A 26,109-nucleotide genomic window follows, 5' to 3' on the forward strand; every position below is an offset into this window, starting at 1 on the left:
CAGCAGGAGCAGGTGTGGGTAGGAAGGTAAGGGAGAGGGGGACACTGCGGTAGGAGGAAAGACATTGTAGAAAGAGGTGGCGATAAGTAATATCAATGAAATATCCACTTTTTCTTCTTGGTTCTTGCTGGTGTGAGGTTGCACACTCCTGGCACAGAACACCAGAGGTAGCAGAAGGGGAGAAGCAAATCCAGACTGCAGGTCCAGGTTCTGGACAGTGTTTGCTCATACAGTGATATCTTACTGAGATAAATGAGATTAAAACTGCTAAATAGAGTTGTCCTAAAGATCTCAATAAATGTTAATTATATGTATTTCCTTCCCAAGATGTCTGTCTGTGAGGATAATTTCATAGTCTCCAAGGTACTCAAATACTTCAGTGACAGCACAACCTAACCACTTAGGCAGACAGAGCTTTGCACCTCTAAGACCCCAGTTCTGCCTCAAGGAATGTATGTATTTCCCTGAATTAATCTCTAGCTAATCCAGTGTACCACTGCAGAGTGCAGACTGCTGAGTGCTCCTTGGGAGGAGGATGACAGGCTCCAGCCTTAGGCTGCCAGCTCCTTCACATCGAGACCTTACAGCCAGCTCCAAAGACAGCCACCGTGCCGGCATCACAGGCGCTGTAAGAACATGCACGGGGTGCTCCACCTCCTCCACCTGCACAAAAAGTCACAGGCCTTCACTGGAAAACAGTCCCATGCAATCAAATACCAGAGAGAGGTGGGGGAAAAGTCAGACAACTTAAATAGATGGACCGGATTCCAGCAGTCTCTGAAGGTCACTCCATTCAGGGTCTGCTGGAGGGAAGGTGGAGCAGAGCCATTCCCCCAGGGAGGGTGCCAGCTACTTGCCTCTTGTCGATTAATCCTGGGGAGCAGAGGCCGTGGAGAACACCCCGCCAATTGTAAATGTGGTGATGGGGCATTGGGGGCATATATATGCATCATTAGTCATCCGCAAGAATTTTGTTTTTGTAACCTCTGCATTTTTATCTGTCACTTCTAGCAATAAATATGCACTCCCGCCAGTGATTTGACATTACACTTGCTTTGGATGGTTGCCTTTCCCAAATATTAATAGTAACTCATTGTGGACACAGCATTGGTATTTAGTTAGATCAGACCAGCTTCTTTTAAAAAACAACTTTTCGTATAAAGAGAACAGATGTTTTTAATTTACACAAAGAACAAAAACAAAGTTCTATTGTTCAGTTACAGTGAACACAAACATTACAGGCACACAGAAATTAACACCAACAGCACGTTAAAAGAAATAATAAAATTAAAAGCCCATCGTTATACAGGTCTGCTTATATGCGTTTTTTCCACCACTTTAACAATGTAGTGGCATGCAATGACAGCAAGCATTGCTTTCTGGAGCTCGTAAGAATCTGAGTGTGGTATATTTTGAAGATAAAAATGGCCTAAACACAAGGGCACTTTCTAAACACACATTATACAGACAATAATATAAAGAATAGTTTTATAATAACAAATGGAGAACGCAAACCCTCGTAGGTCAGGGTATAAGCCAACTACCAGCTCACAGGGAAAGGAAGAAATTACCTCCTTCAGCTTATTCTGTAATTGTTCCTTACAGGGTATGCACACCAGAGTAAGGCCTCAGCCCTCTGACGCACTGTGTGCACATGAATAGAGGCAGAATACTTCCGCTGCATCAACAAGGTTACCTTGAGGTCTCATATCAACTTAAACCATAACTGTGCTTACATGCTGTTTCTCTTTAAAAGCTCTTTGACTGCTCCTGGTGTATGCAAAGACCATGCAGGGCAGAGCTCGGGCACGCACCCCTGCTCAGGTGATTGAGACTCCCCAGAGAAAAATGCCTTCCTGCAGCTGAAGGTTGTTTGCACCTCCTTGCGTCTCACAGAAAACATGTCCCAGACATAGAGCTGAGCATCGTTCCCATTCCTCATCCATTGAATTTCCAATCTAGATATCTAATTCTTAGCTTACCACAAGGCATAAACCTTCCCATTCGAAAAGATCTCCTCCGAAAGATTTTCCCCATGTCTCTCTATATAGTTATCACGTCTTGGGTTACCAAGAGGGCAGCTATTTTTAGGTTTAGAAACACTGAAGTAGTAATAGTTCTATCTTTATTTCAGATTTACCTGTCTTGCAGCTTCAAGAGGACAGGAGAAAGATTTCTTATCTTGGGTTCTCCCATCTCAACATAGAAAAGATTCTGATTTTGGTACATTAAAACCACAAGTCGCAAAAAACACAGGTTTTAGGGCACCTGCTTTAGCAGGAGGCTGGACTCCATCTCCAGAGGTCCCTTCCAACACATATGGTTCTGTGAAAACCAGCCTTCACCCCTTTCTTTCTCCATTTATCATTCATCAGTTTCTTTTTGTCCAGCAATAAATGCCATTTAATTCCATTCTACACTCAAGTATCAGACTACTAAGCTTACCCAAAAGCATCATATGGAATCTAGTGGGGGGGGGGGGGGGGGGGGGGGGGAATATTTCTTCCATCCCAACAAGTTTGGAATAAAGTTTTAATTAAAAGACTTGTGATAGAAAAATGGAAAATCCTTCAAGGATTCTAGTGCCACAGAACAACAGGAAAACCCTGTAACTCAATGGGTCAGAGCCTTTTTCCACCACCAAAAGCAAGCTTTGCTGGGAGAGGTGCTATATGTATGCTGCTCCAAGTGGCCGTTTTTAAACTTTCAATCACATTATATAATGCAAAACCAAGTTCCAGACCCATACAGGGAAAAAAAAAAAAAGAGAGAGAGAGAGAGAAACCAAAACATTACATTCGAACAGTACCTTTCACTCGAAAGAACCCAAGACATGAATCATCTTATCCACCACAGAACGCCATCATCCCAGTGTCGAAACACAGCAGCTGTTTATTATCCTAAAAGAACATGAGGATGGGTGCTCTTATTCAGCCAGAACGGCAAGGAAAACTGAGTAGACAAAATATAATAACCTGGAATGCACAAGCTTATCCTCCCTACCTTTATAATGAGTACCAGAGAGACTTTAGGGACCACAAGCAGCCTCCCAATGCTAACAATGCTTTCCGCAGCAGTTAAGTGATCCTTGGAAGCCAAAACCATTTGACCTGGACTTGCTTTGCTTTGCTTGGTTGACAATGAGGCCAACAGCTGGCTATCGCACGCTGACCACAATTACTATGTCACATCCAAAGTCATGCCTGCCATATTTAGAACCACAAGTATTGCCAGAAGCAAAGTAATCATGGTGCTCTGAGTTGTCCAAAGATGCAGAAATTCATCTCCCCACACCGCTTGTGCAAAGAAGGCAGCTAATTGCAGTTGTGTACCTACCCTGATGGCTGGCTGTTCATTAATAAATTGCAAGCATGCTCTTTCAAACATGGCTCCCTCAGACCTTGACTCCCAGGATCTCAGAGAGATGCTACATGGCTCTTGGAAGTGGCTTATCAGAATTGGAACGGTTTGCTATCCAAATATACTGAAGTTTTCACTCAAAAATCAAAATCTCATTGTTACACCACACTCATCACTGTGGTATCTGAGCACCGCCACTTCCAGCCGAATTCAGCCGCAGCTGGATTCAATGAAGAGTCACTCCAAGTCCGAGGACACGGTGTTACCGCAGGCCGGGATCATACGGCGCGTTCGATGCGAGCTCACGAGAAGTTCGCTGCAGAAGTCGGACTTTGGGTCCTGCTGAACAGGAAAGGGTCTTACGGCCAACGGGCATTAATTATGGGACTGCTGAAGCCCCAGGGCTCTGCTCCAGGTCCACTGAGCTAGGGGAACTAAGGGGGAAATGGCACTGGCCTGAGAGTGGATGCCCTTGCTGGCTTTTGTTGACCCCAAAGAGGCACGAAGCATACCATAAAAACAATCCCATTTCCTTAGCACAGCTCTGCTCACACATTAACAAGAGTAAATTAAGGTTGGTTGGGTAACACCAAAATGGAGACAAAAAGGTAATTGAACTCTGAATGTCCTGTACTCCACACCTCCCTTACCACATCTGTGCCACACAAATTGTATTTCTGGCTCAGCCTTCCTGCTCTCCTGGAATGCTCCCATCCGCCACAGCTCCCACTGGGAACATGGACTTTCTCTTCCCAGGCAATAAGTTTGGCCATTTACAGACCTGTACATGGTCTGACTGATCCAGTGATAGCAGAGCACAAGATGTTTGCAACAAAACACTCTCCGATAATCAAACAAATCAAAGGGCAAGCTAACTGGATCCACAGAAGTGAAGAGTGTGGCTGCCAAAGAACTGCTGTTATCTCTGGCATGGCTGGGTCACTGGGACATTTCACAGAAACAAAAATGTATTTCCTGTATAGACCCAATTAAAATATCTCCAGAGACATGTTTCATGTGCACTTGAGACCTGAAGCCAAAGCTACCCTACTGGCTTACCGGGAATGAGATTGCTTCCCAGGGCCGGAGGGAAAGCTGTGAGCACCCCCTGCTGCACTCACTAAAGCTGGGCTCAGCAGCAGCCCCTGACCTTGAGAACACCTGGCAGGAGGGTGCTCTGCCCCCCCAGGGGCTGAGCAAGAGGGACGCTGCCTCTCACTGCCAAACAGTTCAGATAACATCGGAGTGCACTGCAGCATTCAAGGCCTGGAAGAGACGGCGCAATCTCTGTTGTAAAAGGTCAGATTTACCTTTCTCCCTGAGTGTGACTCAGCTCCACAGCTGGGTTAGTTTCCTTCACAGTCAGGAGGACTTCGCTGCCCATGCACAGGTCTCTGCAGACTGCTGGAAGCTATGGGTTACTCGCTATGCAGGTACTGAGTTGCTGCTTCTTCCATTTTCCATCTTGATCTTGGTTTTATTGCTCACTCAGTTGTTTGCACATATGTTTACACTGCAGGATCTGGATGCTTTTCTTGCTGTTCTGTGTGGGAGAAGAGAGGCAGATGGCTCCCCCAGGTTGGTGAAAGGACAGTGGGAGAAGCGAGGATGGTTATTTCACTTGTAGTGAGTCATGCCTCTTGTCCTTCAGTCCTACTGGCTTATCTGCTCTCCATGTGCCCTCACCAGGTTTGGTACAGAGCAGTTGCCACTCCAGAATTTTCTGGATGAAACTGAATAAACTCTTGCTCCAAGGGAAATTCTTCCAGCTGGAAATCAACGGTGAGTCACAAGGGGCTGCCCTGAGCACAGTGAGGGGTGGGGAATCACCTACATGATCACCGTGCATGTGATCTGTTTGCTGTTGCCATCTATGTTGCAATTAGCTGCTAATTTACCCCAAAAGAACCTACCTACACCCAGCCTCTCACACTTCAGTCTGGCCAGCAACCCTACTGATGAGCAAAACTTGTATCTACAGCCACAGCCACTTTGCACCTTACATGTAGCTTGCCAGAGGAAAGGTGGAAGGATGGTCCAATGAGGAAGGACTGACATTTGGCTGTCATGCTTTTCTCTGCTGAGACTTTTCACATCTAACAAGGAAAACTAAGATGAAATTGCAGCTTGAATACATCCTAGACAGCATAAATGACTATAGCAGTATTGGCTGGGTAATACCCAGAAAACACTCTCAGTGAGAGCTGAGCAAGTACTTCAGCAAATAAAGGATTTCATTTTTCTTTATTTTTTTTAATTCAGTATCACAATATTAGCAAACTGTCCTATATCAGATAGAACAAACGGTCTCCATTTTGCTGAGGAAAACAAAAATCTACTTAACCAAGATGAAAACCAGAAAATGTTAGCATTGAATTGAACAAAGTATGCAATTTGACCCCAAAACAGATTTCTTTCTGTTGAGATCAGTCTACTTTTTCCTGGGTTTTGAGCTTTTTTTGATTGATTTGGAGGCAGAACTGAAAAAGTCAAGTACAGCAAGGGTGTGGAGAGAAGTGATAGCTTTTATGAGAGCAACTGATATTGCTGGAAAAAACAGACAAGCCTTCAGGCACAAAAAGGTTGTTTGTTTCTTCCAGCTCTATCAGTTGCTCTCATGAAAGCTATTTTCTCCTCTTCCAAAATTCCTCTCACTTATCTGCTTAGTCTATCCTGGCTGCAAGAATACATCTACTGAAACAGCAGTTATTAGTACTGTTCGACATATAAAGATGACAGATAAATCTTGAAATTACAATGGCAGCTAATTAAACCCTATCTATTTGTACAGATTCTTGTGTCTAACCCAAGACCAAAATAGCTCCTTAATCAGAAAAGCAGATAATTAACAGAATATGATGTTGTTAATTCTACCAGCATCAAGAGCTGAGCACAGCCAGCTCCCAGTGTGCCTGTTACTTGGCTCTCCCATAGGCTTAACAGCACACAGCATCCTGCCAAGATGAGCAAACCTGACCCACTCGTAGAACTGCCTGTCCAAAATGCATCTTGAGGATTTTTAGAAATGGATGGCCCATAACTCTTTTTTTGAGAGTAAAATCAGGGAAGGAGAAACATATGTGATATTTCGGAGGAACTCTGTAATAGTGCTTCAAGAGGGCTGTGGCACAAGCTTCTGGACACAGGACAATGGGCAAATATGTATGTGATGCGGGTGAACTTGAAACATGCCAGACGATCACATGCACTCTAACACACACCAGGAGAGCTTTGCCAGCTTCTTAACAACACATGTTGTTGGAGCACTCCCAACTCAGCTGGACCTCTTTTCTGAGGAGAGCAACATGAGGAGGCCTCAGTTCTGTTCAACCCGCTGCCTTCAGCTTTCTAACCCACGTGTCATTTCCCAATGCCCTTTTCTGTAGATCCTTACACTGGCCCTGTCCCACTGGATGACAAACTAGCGTCTCGCTGTGGCTATGTCCTGTCAGAAGATGTGTGGGGCAACCCCGTCTTCCGTGCATCAGTGCTCGCCTGTCATGTGGTCAACGAGGTAAGACCCACAGATGGGCCTAAAACCACTTCAGACGGTACATCTTCTGCAGCACAGGCAAGACTGGGATATTATATGGCATTCCAACAGCACGTTTGGAGAACCCAAGAAGTATTGAACTTGAACTGGTGTTGATGGTGTGTAGAAATGAATAGGCAATGGCTCTTCAGTATGATGTTTCTTTAGCGTGACTGACATGGGATTTCCTCTCCCCATGAAATGACACTTAGCCTAATGCTGCTGATGAGCTGCCAGCCCCCCAAGCATGTCCTTGTTACTGCTTATTTGCCAGAGACTTTCTTGAAAGCCTCTCTGGAAAGAAGTAGGCATCTGCTTGAAAAAGCAACATTTGCAGTGTGATTCTGGCAGATCTTTTCCTGGCTTAATGTGTGTGGTAACGTGCCTGTTAACACATGCCTAGGGACATAGATCACACACATCTATTAGACCCAAATTTGCCTGGTGTAACTTTAGCCATCTGAAAGATAACGTCTGGTCTTAACTAGTTGTTTATGCTTCCACAATAGTCAATGGAGAGAATCAGGCATCTCCGGAAGGTGATTCACTCCTTCCTAAAATATGAATAAAGTTTAGCCTGGATTTCTAATTCCTAAATGTTTGTCAAAACTAAATGAACCTAGAAACAGAACATACCAGAGAAAAACCTTATCTGCAGTGTGCTCTTGCAGCTCGGAAAGCAAATGGTATCCTGGGCTCCATCATGAGAGGGGTGGCCAGCAGGGACAGGGAGGTGATTGTCCCTCTCTACTCTGCTCTTGTGAGGCCCCATCTGGAGTACTGTGTCCGGGTATGGAGCCTCCAGTACAAGAAAGACAGAGAGCTGTTGGAGAGGGTCCAGAGGAGGGCTGCAAAGATGATCAGGGGGCTGGAGCACCTCCCCTACGAGGACAGGCTGAGGGAGCTGGGCTTATTCAGCCTGGAGAAGAGAAGGCTGTGGGGTGACCTCATTGCAGCCTTTGAGTACCTGAAGGGAGCCTGTAAACAGGAAGGGAGTAAACTCTTTGAAAGGGTAGATAACAGCAGGACAAGGGGGAATGGTTTTAAGTTGAAAGAGGGAAGATTTAGGTTGGATGTTAGGGGGAAGTTCTTTACCAGGAGAGCGGCGAGGTGCTGGAACGGGCTGCCCGGAGAGGCTGTGGATGCCCCGTCCCTGGAGGTGTTCAAGGCCAGGTTGGATGGGGCCCTGGGCAACCTGGTCTAGTAAATGGGGAGGTTGGTGGCCCTGCCCAGCAGGGGGGTTGGAGATTCATGATCCTTGAGGTCCCTTCCAACCCAGGCCATTCTGTGATTCTGTGATTCTGTGTGATTATCTTGCCCACATATTTTCTGGCTTGTCCTGAGAGCCCCACAGAGAAAATAAGGTAAAAATGTATGGGGAAATCTTATGTTAATATGAACGAGGGGTGTACGCTGTGCTGCACAGTGACCAAGATTTCAGACTGAAATTTTTTTTCCGAAGGGTTTTGCCTTTGTTTGCTTTTCTGTAGCTAAATATATTTCCATGTCAGATAGAAGCATAGTCTATGGCTTTACTTTCAGCTCCTGAAGGACCAAGAAGACCTTGTAATGGAGCTGGTCAAGAGTGACACAAAACAGCATTTGTAAAACAGATCCAAGCTGCTTAAGTCAAACTAAAACCTCTATTACTTTGGCTCCATGAGGCAAACAGGCTGTCATGACATGGTCAGTGAAGGCATCTTCCCCTCAAACTCCAATGAATGGTGTCTTCTGCTCATTAGCTGTACTTTAATACTGAGGCAGGGATACAGCAGAGATTAGACCTGAGACACAGGCTGTAACTACTGAGACAAGGTCTCTGGCTCAGAAAGCCCCTGCATATAAACCACTTAAGACAGGGCCACGTTTTGGAGGAACTTTCACAGTAGCTTTGTACTCATCCTTGTAAACACATCTTCAGTGCTCCTCCAACCACTCAGGTATTCTCCAATCCTCTTGGAAACAGGACACTGTGGTGGATGGCCCTGTGCAGCTGCTCCTGTCAGTGTACAAGCAGGTCTTTCCACACAGTCTGCTGAATCTCCATTCTCCTTCCCAGGCAGATGAGCTGTTTTCACTGACTATGAACATTAAGATCTCCTCATTTGCAAGCATGAGGGCAGCCGTGATCTACACCTACCCTATGTTCTGCTCCTACTCTTCCTGGGCCTCAAGAGAAATTGTGTGTGAAGAAAACTACATGGAGGTAAAAGTTTTCTCACTACAGGCTAAGCGACATCCAAGCTCTCTGCCAAGCACAGCAACCTCCACAAACTCCCATCAGATGTGGGTTTTACTCCATGCACAGCATGCACACTGCTATTCAGCATAGGGTGCAACTGTGGGTGCTTATCAATAAAACATTTACCTGTTACAGGTATTTGCATGTAGTGAAATTCAGTTAAGTATACAGATGCTTAAGCTTGACCCTATAAGAAAGTCAGCAGTGAGGCAGCCTGATCTCTTTATGATGGTAATTTCATGTTATAGAGTGCTGCAGCACAAACAAGAATGTTAGCTTTCTATATGAAATATTAAAACCTGCAATCCACTGTATCATGAAACTCAGAGGGCACCCCTTGTGAGCTAGAGCCTGCCTATGTCTAGATTTGGCTGTTCAACCTTCTACCAGCCTGCATGGGAAGGGGTGACCAGTTCTGTTAAAGCAAGTTGCCTGTTTCTCTGTACGTTCAGTGAAGAGAACCAGATGCCTCTGGAAGTCTTCACAGTATGACTTAGTCTACAGCTTACCAGTTATGAAACAGGACCTTTGATTTACCTGCTTATACATAAATGTACTCCTCCTTCTGTACATGCAACACTAAAAATGCAATGGTTTTGACCTCCAGTTTAAGGTCACAGAACTTAAAAGAGTGAAGAACCCTTTAGGATACACTTTAATCACCTGCAGAGCATGCAACTTGCTAAATCCATACAGATACTGGAAAAGAAATCTGAAAGCCCTCTCCCTGCCTCCCATGCCTGTAATAATGCTGAAGATTTGTTTGTTTCCACATAATCACCTCTGTGTTCCCAGGTGTCAGTGAAGACTGATGTCCCTGCAGTTTCAAGTGACTACACCGTAGCATGGATGTCAGCACTGCCAGAGGTATGAAGGAGTCTTTTCTAACAGCTTCTAACCTGCTTCTTCGTGGTAACCTCATGAGTAATGCTCAGGGCACAGCTCCCATCTCTGTCAAAAAAAGGGATACAACAAAGACGTCACCAAGTACTCAAAAACGCTCTCAAGTTTTTTAGAGTTCTAGATTGCAAAAAGACCTCTAGGAGGGAGAGCAGAGCCATATGCTTCTTATGTTAGTGGAAACTGAGTACAAAACAAAGGCAGTTCTTCATGCAATCGGTAGTGAATCTGTCAAACACCCTGCCAAAAGATGTGGCTGCTAAAATCTTGCTTGGTGTCAAGGATAGCCTGGAAACGTTCATATAGGAGAAATCCAATAGGACATACAAAGAAGCTACAGAAAGCTCAAGAGTCTCTAAGCTGAAAATAATTTGAGGCTGGAAAGTATTAGGGGGCAAATCTATATTCTTCTGTTTTTCTTACATTTCACTTTCTTCATATGCCCATTTTTTTCTTTTGGCTACTCTCCTCTCCCCACCGCCTCCATGCATACCATTTGAGAAGGAGACCATTCTAGACCACTACAGACACTCCTCTCTTCTTATCTTTGACACAGCATGGCCACTTTTGATAAAAGGTAGTCTGTCACATGACTACTGGACTGCTCCGATAATTGACAGACACAGAGGCAATCATTTTATTAACTGTACAGGCATTTTTTCCAAGGGGATTTGATCAAGGCCACCGATCAGAGCTTCTGACAGGGCTGGTACGGGACTATGTCTAAAGAATTCCTTAGTTTTTTATATATCAAGCATGTTTCTTGCCTGGGTGGACAAGTTGTGTCCTAGTAATAAAACAGACACTACAACATCACAGCTATTTATAAGATTCTGGTAGACTTTGATCTGATGCAGCTCATCTCTCTCTTGCAGACTCAGAATGTTGCATACCAGGTATGGCAACTGATGTTTGTTTCTCCATCAGGGAGAAAGAGAATACTGGTAAGCGATGCAGCAAAACTGGGCTACAGCTTCAATAATACGCTTTCCCGAGTGTACCTCCGTGCTCCCTACCACAGCAATGAATCTGAAATCAGTGTGGTGAGTTGCTGCTCTCGCTTGGAAACAAAACTGTGCTCTTCCACTGCCTCCCTAGAACATCAGTTCATCTTTTTTCCTGCATCCCAACAGGTCAGTGGTGTAGATATGAACATGATCACTTCCACTTCCATGTACAGGCAGCGGTGGTTGCTTTTGCTGATTGACATGACAGTCTCCTGTCCTCTTGGTAAGGTTTTCTTCCTTGCTCACCAAAAATTACTACCTAAGTAGCTAGTAAGAAACACAGTCTCTCTGTTTCCCTGTGACCTACTCTGTAAGAGGTTTGCAAGCTGCCCTCTGAACAGCATGAGCTAAGAGTCCATGGCCTCAGTCCTGGACAAACATGTTTGTTCCCTGCTGTGACACATTACTTGTGTTCCTGGTGCAGTTTTGGCCCTTACTCTAGTTTCTCAGACTCCCACATTAGAGCTGGAGACAAATAAAGTTGCTGCAGAAGGGCCAGGGAGCATTCCCTGTTCTAACCTCAGCACCTTTGGCTCTTCACTGTCACATAACTCCATCCATGGATGAAGCTGTCTGTCCTTGGGACTCACCTAGTCCTCTTCTGTAGAGATGCAGAGATAGTCTGGCTCTTTGCAGAACAGGGGTAGCTGCACCTTCTGTCTCTCAGCTCAATCTGAACAAATAATTTGATCAATCAGTGAGGAAGAAGGATATCTTAAATTGTCACAACCTTGAAGCCAATATTTTTAGGAAAAAATCCGAGCAAGTGGCTCTGTGTCCCAATCCTTTGCCAGTAAAGCAAAACTCTGGGACAAAAAAGACAACAGAACAGATAAGGGAGATCATAACTGTCAGTAATTAATAAATTAATTGCTCATTTGAAACTAGTAATTGAAGCCTCCTATGAGTGCCAGGGTTCTGATGGCAGAAAAGCCATCAGTTGGTAATATCCTACAAGGTGTTTCATTAGTGAAAGCTGTAGAGGTGCTCTAGTGGAAAGGAGTCAGGGAAAACAACCACTGCAGAGAGAAGGCTCACTAGTAACTCCAACTGCCCGGCCTTCTAGGACTGTCTATCTAACTCAACAGATGGTACCAGCTTCACTGATACTACGCTAACGTGGACTGTGCCAAGTGTTATCCCCACATTAGTGCTTCAAGAATCCACCTTTTTGTCTAAAACCATTTTAATGGGTGTTGACGGCCAACATATAGTAAACCCAGACAAGAACAACTACTTACTGGAGCACAACAAGACACACATTGGAATAACTATCCCTATTGGAGCAGAAGGAGGAAAACTAAAGGTTAGTATGAACCTGTCACAGACTAATACATTTTAGATGGATGATGCACCACGGAAAACATTTCCAAGCCATGTTCCAGAAAGTGATTGCTGTTTAAAATTCTCAGATACAAGAAATACCAGAAGACCTAGATACTCCCTCTCTGCATCTCAAAAGCACTTTCTCAAAAGTATCTCTGATTAGAAAACATGGTAGATGCAAGAGACTGTATTTTCCTGATAATGTCTATGCTAATAAATTAGAAGGGGTTCCGGGGTACTGCAGTTCAATCATCTACATTATTACATTAAGATCTGGTCCTGGAATATTTCTGGCCAGGTCAATGAGCAGTTTCCCAGACAACTTCCATGCAGCCAGCATGAGTTAATATGGAATGGGGTTTACTGCCAGAACATAGTTTGGGCCCAGCGATTTGTTTTGGACATAGTATAATCTGTGTCAATCTATAGTTACAGGTACAGAGGCAGAGACCAAAGAAATGTTAAAAGTAAAAACAGAGCTAGCAGTATTCTCACAAGACTCTCGACTAGTTAAGTTATGAAGGTGACAGTGGTGTGACTTTGACTTCTCCTCCTCAGCAGTTAACTTTTTGGTGTATCAGTGGAAAATTACAACACCATGGGCACAGTAGCTCCAGACGTGCTTAGTCTGATGAGCTGCTGGAAGCACTGATAAACTTTCCAAGCAAAATGGGGCAGAATGAGAGATGCAACTGATTGCCCAGTGACAGCTAAAAAAGAAAATACCTGCAAATAGTAAAGTTATTTACGAAATTTACTGAGGATGTCCCAACCCCAATATTGCCTTACTAAGAATCTCAGCATGTGAGCCAAACACGGACCTTACAAATGGGCCAGCCAAAGAAAGAAACAGGATCCCAACATAGCAAACTCCATCCCAAACTTCCCTACAATACTATTTTCTTTTTCTAGTGTAAGAATTTAAACCTTATTCCATCATTCCTTCATTGAGCCTTTGAGTATTAAGGCCTAATCACAGATTTTACCTCCTAGAGTTCCGTATCTGGTGGTGTATATGGAATCATTTACAGCATTGACTTGTTCTTGGAGCACACGTGGACAGATGCAGACTGGCAAACCACTAAGTATACTGTCATCAAATCCATCACTACACCTTTCATGCCACGAATACCAACTGTTATCAACAGTAAGTTATTCTTCTCACTGACTTTCCCGGTCTCATCCTTCTGCTGCAATATGTGTTGCTCCATTTGACCTTTGCCACACAGTGACATTCGCCAGAATGTTCTCAACTCCCACTTCCATTTTGCTAGCCAAAGTCAAGATTCTAGGTATTAAAAAACAAAGCGAACCTTTAGCACAAATAAATGTACCATTTATCTCCTGTCTTTATGAGATGAAACAACAATTTCAAGTTGCTGATAAGAACATTTCTGTCACTCTAACCACCAGATCTTTTTCCAAGAATAAAGATCTAGAGTAAAGATGTTGCATTATGCAATATCACACTGAGGGGAAGAGCTGTCTGAGGCCAGTGTCCATGAACAGCATTTTCTCCCCAAACCAGCTTGCATTTGTTATCTGAAAAATACTGAAATCATCATGTAAAACAGTGGTGCAGAAATGTTTGTGTTTTTTTTTTAATGATATTTTCCAATGCACTAAGGCACTAGACATCCTTCAGAGATATTTGGATAACTGATACTTAAAAGAAAATAAATCTTAAAAGAGCCCCTTAGCATATATTATCATAGTTTTCCACTATATTATGCAGCTGAACTAGATTCTAGATTCCATGGCTGGAAAGTCATTGCATGTCATAGTGCACCTCTAGAAAGTTACTGAACCTGCTTTCTATGAGGTTGTATATATGTATATATTTGTTGTTAATCTCCCGCAGCTTGAAGCAATTCTCATGTACTCAGAGTATTTCAGATCTGACTAGAATACAAACAGTCATTAATCAGAGCCATTAAAGAGATGGCTGTTGGCTAAGTTTCCTGGAACATGAATGGGAGGCCACCCCAACTGTCTTAGTTACTTGATCCACATCAGCAATAATTTGATGTTCTCTCCCTACAGATACTCTGCCAGAGGAAAAGATATTTAATGTTGCATTTGGACACTTTCTTCCTGATGTCTCTCTGGTGGCAATAGCAATAGGAAATGTGCCATTTACCCTCAGAGAAGCACAGCACCATGGGTATAAGATTTATGAAACTCCTTTTTCTAATGGAACAAAAGAATTTATCTTGGAAGTCTCTTTTGATGATCCATACGTTCTAAAGGAGGTAAGATACAGTCGGTCTCTGCTGGGTGGAGGAGGTAGGGCAGTCCTTTTGCTGAACAAATGCCTGTCTCTTATTAATCAACAACCATTCCTTTATCGTAAAGGTGTCAGTGATCCTGAACTCATCTGAATTAAGATTAGAGGTTTGCATGTTGCATGTTGCTCTCCCTAGACCTCTGGGAGAAACGCAGCGTCAAGTGCAGCTAGATAGCATGAAATATGACTTCCTTTAGTGTCTGTCAGCACAGCTAAATTTCCAAGCACAATGCTGAGCAGGAAGAGGTTTGTCAAATCTCTGTTAAATGCTGTCCCTTGAAACAGGAGTGCCTTGGAAAAATAAATCAATTACTGCAGTCCTGCAAACCAGCCATTACCAACATCTAGTAACTCCCAAACCTGCTGTTTATGCAGAGCCATTTGCCTGTTGGCACAGGGCAAGCACCACACGGATAGGTACAGGCTGACTCAGGTTATTCTAACTGTAATTTTGTTCAGCTTCAGACCATTTGTAATCTAAATATTTGTAAAAAGTATAAACTTGCAGAGGGAATTCAGCCTCTTGTTTTAGTGGGAGGCTGCTGAGCTGCACCTCTGCCACCTTTCTGACCAAATAACGCAGGGCTCCAGTGCTATTTTCTGTTACAAGGAACAACATTGTGACCACAAAGGATCTGGACTTGCACAAATAATTTCAGACTGCAGTCAAACCACAGTTAAATTGCATTAAGGAGCAAAGGAAGCCAGAACATTTCAGCAGAGCTAAGTACTTCTTTCAGGTTGAACAGCAGGTTTAGCTTCGGGGGCACTTTTACTGAAATGAATGAGAATATTGAGAAATTTCTCATAGCATCTCCTCGTATCTTCTACCTTACCAATTAATCGTTCTCCTGCATTCAGACCACAGTAAAGATACAGATTTGCACCCAGACCTCCCTCTTTGAGCTCTTTCACTAGCGGGCTTCTGCCTCCATTTTCTGAGCAGAACTACATTCTCCATATTTAAGTTTGGCCAACAGAGCTGTTGAATCCAGTCCAGATTTATGAATAGTTTTAGGCCAACTGAAGCAACGTTTTTGGAGAAAAGCTGTTTGTTAGGGAGAGGAGAGTGAGAGAATGATTATTTAGTGCTGCTCAGGATATGCATCCCTGTCTGTGCTGGAAGCCATTGCTAACTCAGCCTTGTACTTCTCTCTCTTTCAGTATGTGAATAGAAATGAAACAAAATATACCCTCCTTGTTAACTACACGATAAGCATGGGTCCAGAGATGATACCCTACTATCATTCTGCAGAGGTGGAATGTGTGATTGCTGATATTGGTAGGTTTTGCCACAATATTAAATGGTTTGCATCAACAGCACGGATCAGATTTTCATTGAACTCACAGCAGAGTTAGGCTGAGGATGAGAGCTTTTGGGAAAACCCCACCCTTCAATACCTCATTATTAGTAACGAGGCCAACTTGCTGCTTTTCTGATGGCAGCTCTTCTGCATACTGGCAAGACAATCTGCCCTCGAGACACTGAGAGCTATAAAAACCAGTGTGTAAAAGCAGTTGGCTAGCAAACTCAGCGAACAAGATGCCTCATAACTTGAACATACATCTACTGGCAAAACTTTCAGACATTGCTATGAGTTTCAGTTTGTCCTCAAATGCAATTCTGCCTCAGCATCCAGGACAAATGCAAATGACTCAAACAAATTGCTGTGAACTCCAAAGACAGCATTTCTATAAAGAGAAAATCATCTGCTAAGAGCTGTATTTAGCAGCTTATTGAAACAGCCAGGAGGTCCAGTTGGCATTTTTTCAAACTTCTTACATTTTGGATGTCCCAAAGGTGACAGAGTCTCTTCGCTGTCCTGTTCCATCTTCGAAGTAGCTCTGAGCTCAACCTAAAGAAGGCGGACCAAAAAAATGAATTTATATAGTCCATCTTGTGTTACCAAAACAGGGAGCAATCCTAGCAGCAAGCTGGCAGGCCAGGGCTAAAGTATGAGGATTCCAGATCCTGCTGACTGTGAACTGTACATCCATAGCACAGCCAACAGACCATAGGTGATGCCAGTACATTTGTGCCAGTGCAAAATTGAGAGATGGAGATCAATGCCTGAGGCAAACCCTCATTCACTGCTAACTCTTTATCCCACCTCCTCCCACAGAAATACCAGAAGCAGTTGGTTACTGTGATGAAGGAAACCTCTATCTTGCCATTCCTGGTTTTGGTCTGCACCAGTACTGGAACCTGTATCTTGGTACCAAGCTTCTGAACAGGCACACTGCAAACACAAATGGGTACCTCGCAACTACCAATGCTACCCATCTGATCCTGCAAATACCTCTGTTTGCTGTGGGAGTCATCTATGAGGTATGTGAACTGCATAACAGCCTTCTTTAAAGCACATAGGACTGTTTGCCCATACAGGTGCAGGCACACTGCCACAATCTGTAGTGTCACAGTATAACAGGTATTGGAAAACCTGTAGAGGGAATGACTCTAAGCCAGTATAAGGAGGACAAGAGTTACCAACACAGACTCTTCTGGTAATGCCATGTGTTACATGATCTGCAGAGCTATCGATAAAAGATATGCGCCAAGTGCTCAAAACAGACTCCTTGGTGTTAATAATGAATAGATGCAAAATGTCCCATCTGCACAAAGCCAAAAAATGTATTTCAACATAGCTTTGATGTTCCTTTTAAAGGAAAGTTTTTTAGAAATGTTAAAATTGATGTGATATTAAATATCTGGAGTACTCTACAATAATCAGCCAAAATTTATCTCTCTTTGACAGTGATAAATTAATTCATAACAGAAAACTCCTGCCTCCATGCAGTGTCAGGCCTGAGTTGTCACATTGACATAACTCTCATGACTTTTTGGTATTCAAATGGCACAAGCTAAAGAGCAGAATTTTGGACATACTGACTACATGCCTTAACAGGAGATCTCTTCCATCTCCTCCTTCACAGGAAGTGTCCTTCCAGAAAATTAAAGCAAGGTTTGATGTTGCCCTAAGGAAAGTGAGAACCATGGAGACCTTACAGACATTCTCCGTTAGCTGCAATTTTAATTCCCCAGCATTTATATGTAAGTTGTAAAAATGATCAATCAACAAAGAGGTCTGTACTTCTTCCCTTGAGTTTATAACCAACTCTGATTTTCTCAGTATGCTACCCAGATGGTACTGTAATTATATCTGCCCAAATGAAGACAGTTCCTGGCATTGATATGAGTAGAACCCAACTACGGGATAGCTCATGCAAGCCTAAAGAGTATAACAAAGGACATGCCTTCTTCAAGTTCCATGTCACCACCTGTGGCACTTCAGTAAGGGTAAGTCCATGGCCAGAACAAATACATCTGCTGCAAGTCTCTGTCTCTCCTGCATTTTCTCTTTTGTTGCCTTGCCCCAGAACCTGAGACGATTCCATTTTTAATGAGCTTCCTATATGCAGTTTGAAGGTGATCACATTGTTTATGAAAATGAAATCTCTTATGAGAAAGAGACTCTTCAAGGACAGGGCCATTCAACAATCACAAGAGATCCAGACTACAGGTAGGAGCAGCAACTGCTCACTGGCAACACACTTTGGTGGTGGAAAGAGAACACATAAATTACCCTTTTTCCTATTATAGATTAACCGTCTTGTGCTACTATCGAGCAAAAGAGACAGTGATGCTAGGTGCCTTCATTAGCAAGCCTTCCGCATCACATCCCTCTGGCTCTGGTACAGTAGTGCCAAGGTCAAATTCTGCAGGTAGGCAATCGTCTTTTTTCTTTTAATTAACTTTTTACTTGGGAAGGTAGTGATAGGACGAGGGGAAGTAGTTTTAAGCTCAAGGAAGGAAGATTTAGATTAGATGCCAGGGGGAAGTTCTTAACAGAGAGAGTGGTGAAGTGTTGGAATAGGCTGCCCAGAGAAGCTGTGGATGCCCCATCCCTGGAGGTGTTCAAGACCAGGTTGGATGGTCTGGCCCTAGGCAACCTGGTCTTGTATCAGATCTGGAGGTTGGTGGCCCTGGCTGTGGCAGGGAGGTTGGAACTGATGATCCTTGGGGCACCTTCCAGCCCAAGTCATTCAATGATTCTATGATCTTCCTACAATTTGGAACTGCTGTGACTTTTTCACTTGTAATCCGCTTTCTACAAAAGAACATCACAAACATTTCCTTTTTTGCAGTACACAGAAGGATAAGACAAGCCCTGAATGTAGTTTCAAGAGTGTCCAAAAGTAAGTCTCCTTCAAAAAAAATCAGAAAAATTCCAAATATGCTTTGATCTAAATAAAATTTTAACCAACAACAACATCCCGTGATGTTTTCTCAAGGTGAATCTTTCATGGATTTCTATGAGCCCAATGTGGTGATACTCAAGCGACCCACAGAGTCTGTGTTTCTTGAGGTGGAGCTGAAAGATGAGAGCCCTGACACTGAGTTATACCTGGATAACTGTTGGGTGACAGGGTCTCTAGATTTCAACAGCACCCCAAGGTGGAACATCACTGTGGATGGGCAAGTAGTAACTGAATGACCAATGTGTTCATCAGAGGAACTATGATTTCTTCTAGATCTTTTGATCTGTTCTCTCAAATAGGTGTGAGATTAATGGCAGTGAGTATGTTGCAGTGTTCTGCTCAGTAGCTGCTAGCTCTAGAGTGAGACACCCTTCTCATTTCAAAAGGCTGGCAGTAAGGACCCTGACACATCGACTGGAACAGGTAAGATTAAGTAAAACGCTCATCCAAGATTCATGGACCCAATCTGGAGTACTTCTTAAGATCAATTAAAAACCCAGCCAATTTAAACTCTCACAGAGTTAAGACCTATCCAGCATCCAGCCTAAGTAGCCTGACTGGTGTGTAGGTTTAATTTAGTTCTCTTCTCAAATCCCCTTTGCAACACGATTCCAGTGACTTGTAATTGGACTGTCTGGAGTAAACAAAGAAGTTTGGTATGTAAATATGATTTTTATATGGTGTTCTTGAGTTTTTTTAGGGACATATTCACAGCACTTCAACTGAAAATGTCTAGAACAGAAAACTCAACTTTTGCACCACACATGCAACAAGAATTTGAGCCCAGTCATCTCTCACCTGCCCAGCCAGTCAGACATCTCCTCAGAAGCCAGCCCAGTAGGCAGGGAAGCAGAGGCATGTGTGTCTGGCCTTACATTTTGGAGAATGTGTTTTCCTTCAGCACTGGACCTTCAGAAGAGCAAAGAAAACCCAGGACAGTCACCTGGGAGCACACTGTTCCTCGGGTACCCAGTTGGGTCGATTCTAGCTCAACAAGTCATGGCAGCACCACCGTCTAGGCAGCTTAAGCACATGATTTTTTGACTTGGCCTTTTTTGAGCTGTTCAACTTGTGAACTTGCTAGAAATGAACATGATGCAATTCTGGCATGTACTACTTCCTAAACGGGCAGCTGCATCTAGCGCAAGATTGAGTTTCTGTCTAGCTTTGATACTCAGCCTCACCGCAGCTCATGAGGTTTTCACTTCTCTCGTCTCAGCCTCTCAGTTACCAAACTGCCTGAGGGCTTCTTTGACACCAAATTTGAAATTCAAAGCAGGTTCAGCTAGAAGGTGTCATGTGCAAGTGTTCAGACAAACTTGAGTCTAATCAGATGTAACTTCTGCAAAAGGCGAACAAAAGGCAGAACAGTGCTCTGCAAGAGGGATCGCATATGGACCAAATGGTTCTTCTTCTCAGGTGTACGTGCACTGTTCAGTGGCAGCCTGCTCTGCTGCCAACACACTGCCTGGCATTCCCTGCAGAGGACAGTGCAGCCCAAGCACAGAGAGGAACGGTAAGTGCTCAGGAGAAAAAGATCCATTGCAAAGCACTCCTGGCCCGATGATTTCAAGGGATTTAGGACTCTTGATTTTGGCATCTGAAATGTCTTGAATGTGGAGTCTGTAACATTATCTTCAGCTCATAGTTTAATACATTAGCACTGAAGTACAGCATTTATATGTTCTTGAAAAGATACAAAAATGTGTGTCACTCTCAGCCTTTCCAGGTCACAATTCGGCCCACCTCCAGGGTTATGTACTTGCTGGACCAGTCTGGATTGTTGAATCAGACCTAAGATGAAGCATGTAAACTGAATTTGGTAAGAACGCTTGGCCTTATGTACTCACTTAGGTCACCGTGTTTTGAGTCACACATGATACATACCTTCTGTTATGAGACCTAAAGTTTCTGGGACACTGTCTCCATCTTGGCTCTGCTACCTTTTCAAAAGCATATGGGACAAGAACTTGGGAATAGGCAGGGTATGTGGTCTCCTGGTCTAAGCTTGAACCCATAAGAAAGGGAAGAAGGAGAGCTACCTGCCAAGCAAAACACAGGTGGTACAGCTCTAGAGAAGATGCCAGCAGTAAAGCAGGGTATGCTGGAGTCAGGCTGTAGAAGGCAGTTTTGTAAACCTGGAAGATGCTATTTCAGCAGGTTTTCAACTGGATTGTCTTCAGCAGTCATTGGGATTCAACTGGAAGAAAATGGATTCAAAATATTAGATACAAAGAGTAACAACACATCATTGCATTCAAATCCCCCAAAAATGTTAGGGCACACCCCATAGCTTCATCTGTCTTTGGAGGACCAGAACTATTCACCGAGTGCTCCAGCTTCACTCATCACTTTGCTGTGTGTCTCCAACAGCACCCAAAGGCTCTGCTGTGCTGGCTACTCTCTAAAAGTGCATCCAGACACTGAAGCTACCTCTCAGTGATTACAAAACTATCTTGCTTGAAGTGAAAAGTTCAGACTGTGGGACTCAGGACAGCTCTACTACACTGGAAAGCGCTAAGGTCTGCCAACAGGATTAGCAAATGGTGTAACCTGTTGTCTCTCTGAAGTGACTACAAAAGAAAACTTACCAGAAAATAACCCCAAGCTTCAAAATAACACTTCTTGCTTCTTCCAGCTGTCGAAATATGGACTTGCAGATCACGAAAATTATTCTTCCAGCTGTTGAAATATGGATTTGCAGATAACTAAATTTATTCCAATCCTGATTATGGCCACTTCTTGAAGTGACTGCCAATTCCTCTATGTGAATGTAAAGTGAAAATCTGAAAAGTCAAATAAAAATACATACAAACTAATGCAAGCACAGAACATCTCTTTGCTAGCTTGCAACAGCAACCGTCTGGTGTACTACCATTGGCTCCAAAGAGTCAGGCAATCTGCTACTGAGGGCTTCTTCCACATGCAACACAATGTCATTCCAGTTGTTTTTTGATTATAATACTGCATTGATCTGAGCTTCTTGTAAACGTGTTAGTTCCCTGCTTTTGTCTCCCCTAACTCTACAAAATGAGGGAGAACTGATGCTCTAACATCAGGGAAATGAACAACTCACTTGGTTATTTATTTTCTTTGTGCACAGAAAACATTTTTTAAGAGAATAGAAAAATAAAAAGGGTTGTTTTCCAGAGATCAAGGACAGAACAGGTATGTAATCACCTGTAACTCATTCTCAGGATGTGCCTACACTAACTGAAGCATGATTCTGTGTTCAACAGCAGCAAAGATGTGGCAATTGCACCAATGACAATTCAGACTAACAGCACACAAAAGTGTGGGGTCCGGTGGGTTTGTACAGCTCATGCAGCCTCATCAGTGCATAGATGTGGATGCTTCCCTCCAGCAGCAGCCCGGCAGATGTGTTCCTCTCTGCTGTACGTGCACTGCGCCCTGCTGTCCAGAGCCAGCACTGCACAGCCCAGCTGGCCTACCATGTGTTTTCTGAGGCAACACAGTCCCCATTTTTGATTCTCTTAGTAGCAAAATCATCACTTTATCTTCACCTAAAAAGCATTTTGAAATATGTGAACTAGGGCTGAAGGTTAAATACTGATGAGTGAATGCAAACTCTCCTTTTCCCCATCTACAGGGGACACTGTCTGGTTCCACGCAGACGAGAATCATAGAATCATAGAATAGAATTATAGAATGACCTGGGTTGAAAAGGACCACAATAATCATCTAGTTTCAACCTCCCCTGCAATGTGCAGGGTCACCAACCACCAGACCAGGCTGCCCAGAGGTTCCCTAAGGTTCACTCACTATGCATCTCAGGAAAACTCCTCTGCAGTGAGTGGAATAACCCAGATCATTCCCTTTTGCCCTGGGAAGGCAGGAAGAGGTCCAGCATTGCTCCCTACTTGTGCAGCCAGCACCTGGCCAGCAGGGAGATAATTCCCTCCCTGGCAGGCTGGGAGGGGACAGCAGGAGGTGAGATGCACCTGCACTCCCATTTCCACAAGCATTTCAGTTTGGTTGCTCTTCTTGGCATACAAACTTTTTAATGCTCAATCACAAGCATGTTGGGTTTATGCACTCAGTTTAGATTTGAGTGCATCCTTCCAACACTGTGCTTTAGTCAAGCACCCAGCCCTTGCAGCACACATGAAAGCTACAGATCCAGCCTCTACCTCAGACCTACACTAATGCACTAACACACTAAACGTGTCCTCCTTCTATCAGTAGTTTTAAGTTCTGAATGGTCTATTTGCCTTTTTGAACCTCTGCCTTTCCGACAGGGGCCAGCACTGCTGCATAGCTGAGCTGGGTTGCACAAAGGTATCCATTCTACACTATATGAACAGCACACCTTTCACTCCCACTTCACTTTTTAACTAGATTACCTACTGAGACAGCCCCCAGTTTTAGCAGATTTTCAGCTATCTAATGTTGGCTTACCTCTGCTGCTCCTACACTGAAAAGGAATTAATTCTTACCCCTTGCAACCTAGGCCTTTCCCCTCAATGTGCCACCACTTCCCTGTCAGAACGACCCCTTGTTCTCCATCCTGCACCTCACATGCTAACTATCCATGAAACACTTCTCAGACTGTTCCATGCCCTGGTTTCGCCTGCTAGCCTGCCCTTCTGTCATCTTTTCCTACCTTGCTGCAAAAGCATGGAAAGGTCTTTGCAACACAAAGTGGGCAAGCTGTGTGACTCCTCCTCCTATGTCTCAGCAGAAGGAAAATCAGGGTACTAGGAAAAAGCACAGGGTGATGTTATTATTTGCCACATCCTCTGAACAAGTAAGATCTTGGAGGCTGTTGATTGTTTTCCTTCAGTACCCGGAACATTCTGTAATGCATCAGGGAAATCAAGTCTTTTTTTTTTTTTAACTTAGGGTATCATCGGGTGAGAAGAGTTACTTGTTGCCAAATTAATCCCAGCTATGGGGAACAAACCACATGGTGGGACTGCCAGTGAAGGCTACACGAAGGAAAGAATCAACGGCTTTTGGAGAGTAGGTTTATAGGTAGGAAACCTTGGGAAAGCGGCTGTGAATTATTCATGTCTGAAACATTTCTGGCCAGAACAAGAAGCCAGTCAGCACACATTAGCAGCAGCCACCTGTTGGACTTAATGGTACCACACTGCAGCCGTGGCGAACACTTTGCAAGGGGTGGTGGAGCGGACAGACAGGACTGACCCAGATGCTCTACAGAGCTTTGCAGTTTTCAAGCACAGACAACCCCGAAAGCCTTGTGAAAGTATAAAGCCACCACACCTCTGTGTTGCAGTGTATCCAAAGTAAACAGTCCGGTCTTCTTTCACAAGCCGAAGTTAGTCTGAATTTCATATGGAACACCATGTAAAGAGTTTTGCTGCTCTCCATTAGATTTTTAATTCTTAAAAAGATTATGAACAGGAAACCTTGCGGGACAAGGAGAGTTAATAAACACGTTCTAAGCTTTTTGATACGTTTTCAACAGTCGTGAGTGACAGACCACCACACAGCACTATGTAATAATTTCTCAAAGTAAAACTTCAGAGGTCATATTCAACTGTTCATATTGCCTTACCAATGTTGATGACAAGTATAGTCTCAGCTCACCTTCTCACCATCAAACGAGCTGGTAAGATTTCTCAGCTTCGCAGACTGGGGTAGCATGAAAAATACAAATCCTTATGTATTATTTTGGACAGAGCATCAAAATACAGCAGTGGAAATGGAACATGTGCTTAGTATATCCCGCAAAGTCCAAAATTCATCTCTGTAAAACCTAGTCACAAACTCCAAGAGCCACTTTCCAAACTGTAACTGGTTAAATTATGCCATCATGCATCACGTTGACTTAATTTGTCCACTGCAGCTGTTAGTCACTCATCCCAAACCTGAAAGCAATCTTGGTATGACTGCTAGGGAACCACAGAAGGAAGGCAAAGAAGTTCAGAAACTGACATCTGCTCCCTTAACTTACCCAAATGTTTCCACCGCTAACTGCACAGGCTTCAGGATCATCCACATCCCCACAGGAAGGAGAATCATCATTAGGATCATTTGTTAAACATATACATATATATGCCCCAAATGTCAAATGGGGCAAACCAATATTCTCTACTTTCTTAAAACCTTTATACTTTTTCCATGTTCCTTATAGATAATTTTTAGACTTCAGCAATCATCCTTCTGATCACATAAGAAGCTACCTAGACATCCTCAGCCAGTTGAATCAGACAGTTTTCACATTACATATTTTGTGCAATTTACCTTTTTAATAAAACAGGAGAAAGACAAATAACTCTACTGCATTCTTTACCATGAGGTTTTCAAAGATAATACGATAAGAAGTACATAAGCATTATTATTCATTCCGTTACTAATGTCTGACTGTCTGATATCTTTACAATAGGATTAAAAAAATAGGTATGTTCTGTTGCTACCTGTTTAGGTAACGTAAAAGTAGCTCTAGAAGAGAATGAACCTATAAAGGACTGAACTCCTCATGAAAGGTACATTTGGTGTCTCCTAAAAAGGTCTGCAATCTTTCTTAACACACAAACAACCCAAAGCCTTTAGCTTACATCAAACTGCTGTCATGTAGACAAACACTAAGACCTTCATTATTATCACTGTACTGATCACAAATGTCAGGCTTAATAATTTAAATGTTTTAGATCAGAGAATCATAGAATCACAGAATGGCCTGGGTTGAAAAGGACCACAATCATCATCAAATTTCAACCCCAATGCTACATGCAGGGTCACCAACCACCAGATCAGGCTGCCCAGAGCCACATCCAGCCTGGCCTGGAGTGCCTCCAGGGATGGGGTATCCACAATCTCCTTGGGCAACCTGTTCCAGTGCGTCACCACCCTCTGTGTGAAAAACTTCCTCCTGATATCTAACCTAAACCTAATCAAACTAAATGAGGGTGCCCACAAAAGCTGTGGATGGCCCAACCCTGGAGTGTTCAAAGCCAGGTGCGTGAGACCTCGGGCAACCTAACCTAATGGGCAGCAACCCTGCCCATGTAATGGGGCTGGAACTGGATGATCTTTAAAGGTCCCTTCCAACCCAAACCACTCTATGATTTTTCTCCATGAAGCATATTTAAAACAGTATGTGAAAAAAGACAGAAACGTGGCTTTAATAAGAGAACTGTGTAATTCGATAGCTGCTGCTGACCTTCCAATAGCTTTATATCAAGTGTTTCTGAACAAAATGACAAGT

At 43.5% G+C, this 26,109-nt stretch overlaps 1 protein-coding gene and 1 long non-coding RNA gene across 2 annotated transcripts; one reads left to right on the plus strand and one right to left on the minus strand.

Annotated features, from left to right (window-relative positions):
* Nucleotides 1-1,158: 1,158 nt before the first annotated feature.
* LOC107053166 lies at nucleotides 1,159-26,017 on the minus strand. Its single transcript, XR_006939012.1, has 9 exons — nucleotides 23,539-26,017; nucleotides 21,506-21,700; nucleotides 20,957-21,114; nucleotides 20,802-20,857; nucleotides 16,955-20,708; nucleotides 16,438-16,510; nucleotides 9,916-10,085; nucleotides 4,671-4,903; nucleotides 1,159-3,699 (listed from the first exon to the last, which is right to left on the minus strand). It is a non-coding gene; the product is annotated as an uncharacterized LOC107053166 (long non-coding RNA).
* Nucleotides 4,681-22,036, plus strand: LINC00954 (long intergenic non-protein coding RNA 954). Its single transcript, XM_040697891.2, has 19 exons — nucleotides 4,681-4,793; nucleotides 4,880-4,938; nucleotides 5,050-5,142; nucleotides 6,747-6,874; nucleotides 8,952-9,098; nucleotides 9,930-10,001; nucleotides 10,910-11,077; nucleotides 11,168-11,264; nucleotides 12,130-12,347; nucleotides 13,361-13,514; nucleotides 14,411-14,619; nucleotides 15,819-15,936; nucleotides 16,778-16,983; nucleotides 17,589-17,706; nucleotides 17,786-17,952; nucleotides 18,075-18,175; nucleotides 18,256-18,377; nucleotides 18,801-18,851; nucleotides 18,948-22,036. The coding sequence occupies exons 1-19, from the start codon at nucleotides 4,774-4,776 to the stop codon at nucleotides 19,148-19,150; spliced, it is 2,451 nt and encodes an 816-aa protein (XP_040553825.2). The 5' UTR covers nucleotides 4,681-4,773; the 3' UTR covers nucleotides 19,151-22,036.
* Nucleotides 26,018-26,109: the final 92 nt, after the last annotated feature.

This window comes from Gallus gallus, chromosome 3 (genome assembly GCF_016699485.2).
Source record: "Gallus gallus isolate bGalGal1 chromosome 3, bGalGal1.mat.broiler.GRCg7b, whole genome shotgun sequence".
Taxonomy (NCBI): domain Eukaryota; kingdom Metazoa; phylum Chordata; class Aves; order Galliformes; family Phasianidae; genus Gallus; species Gallus gallus.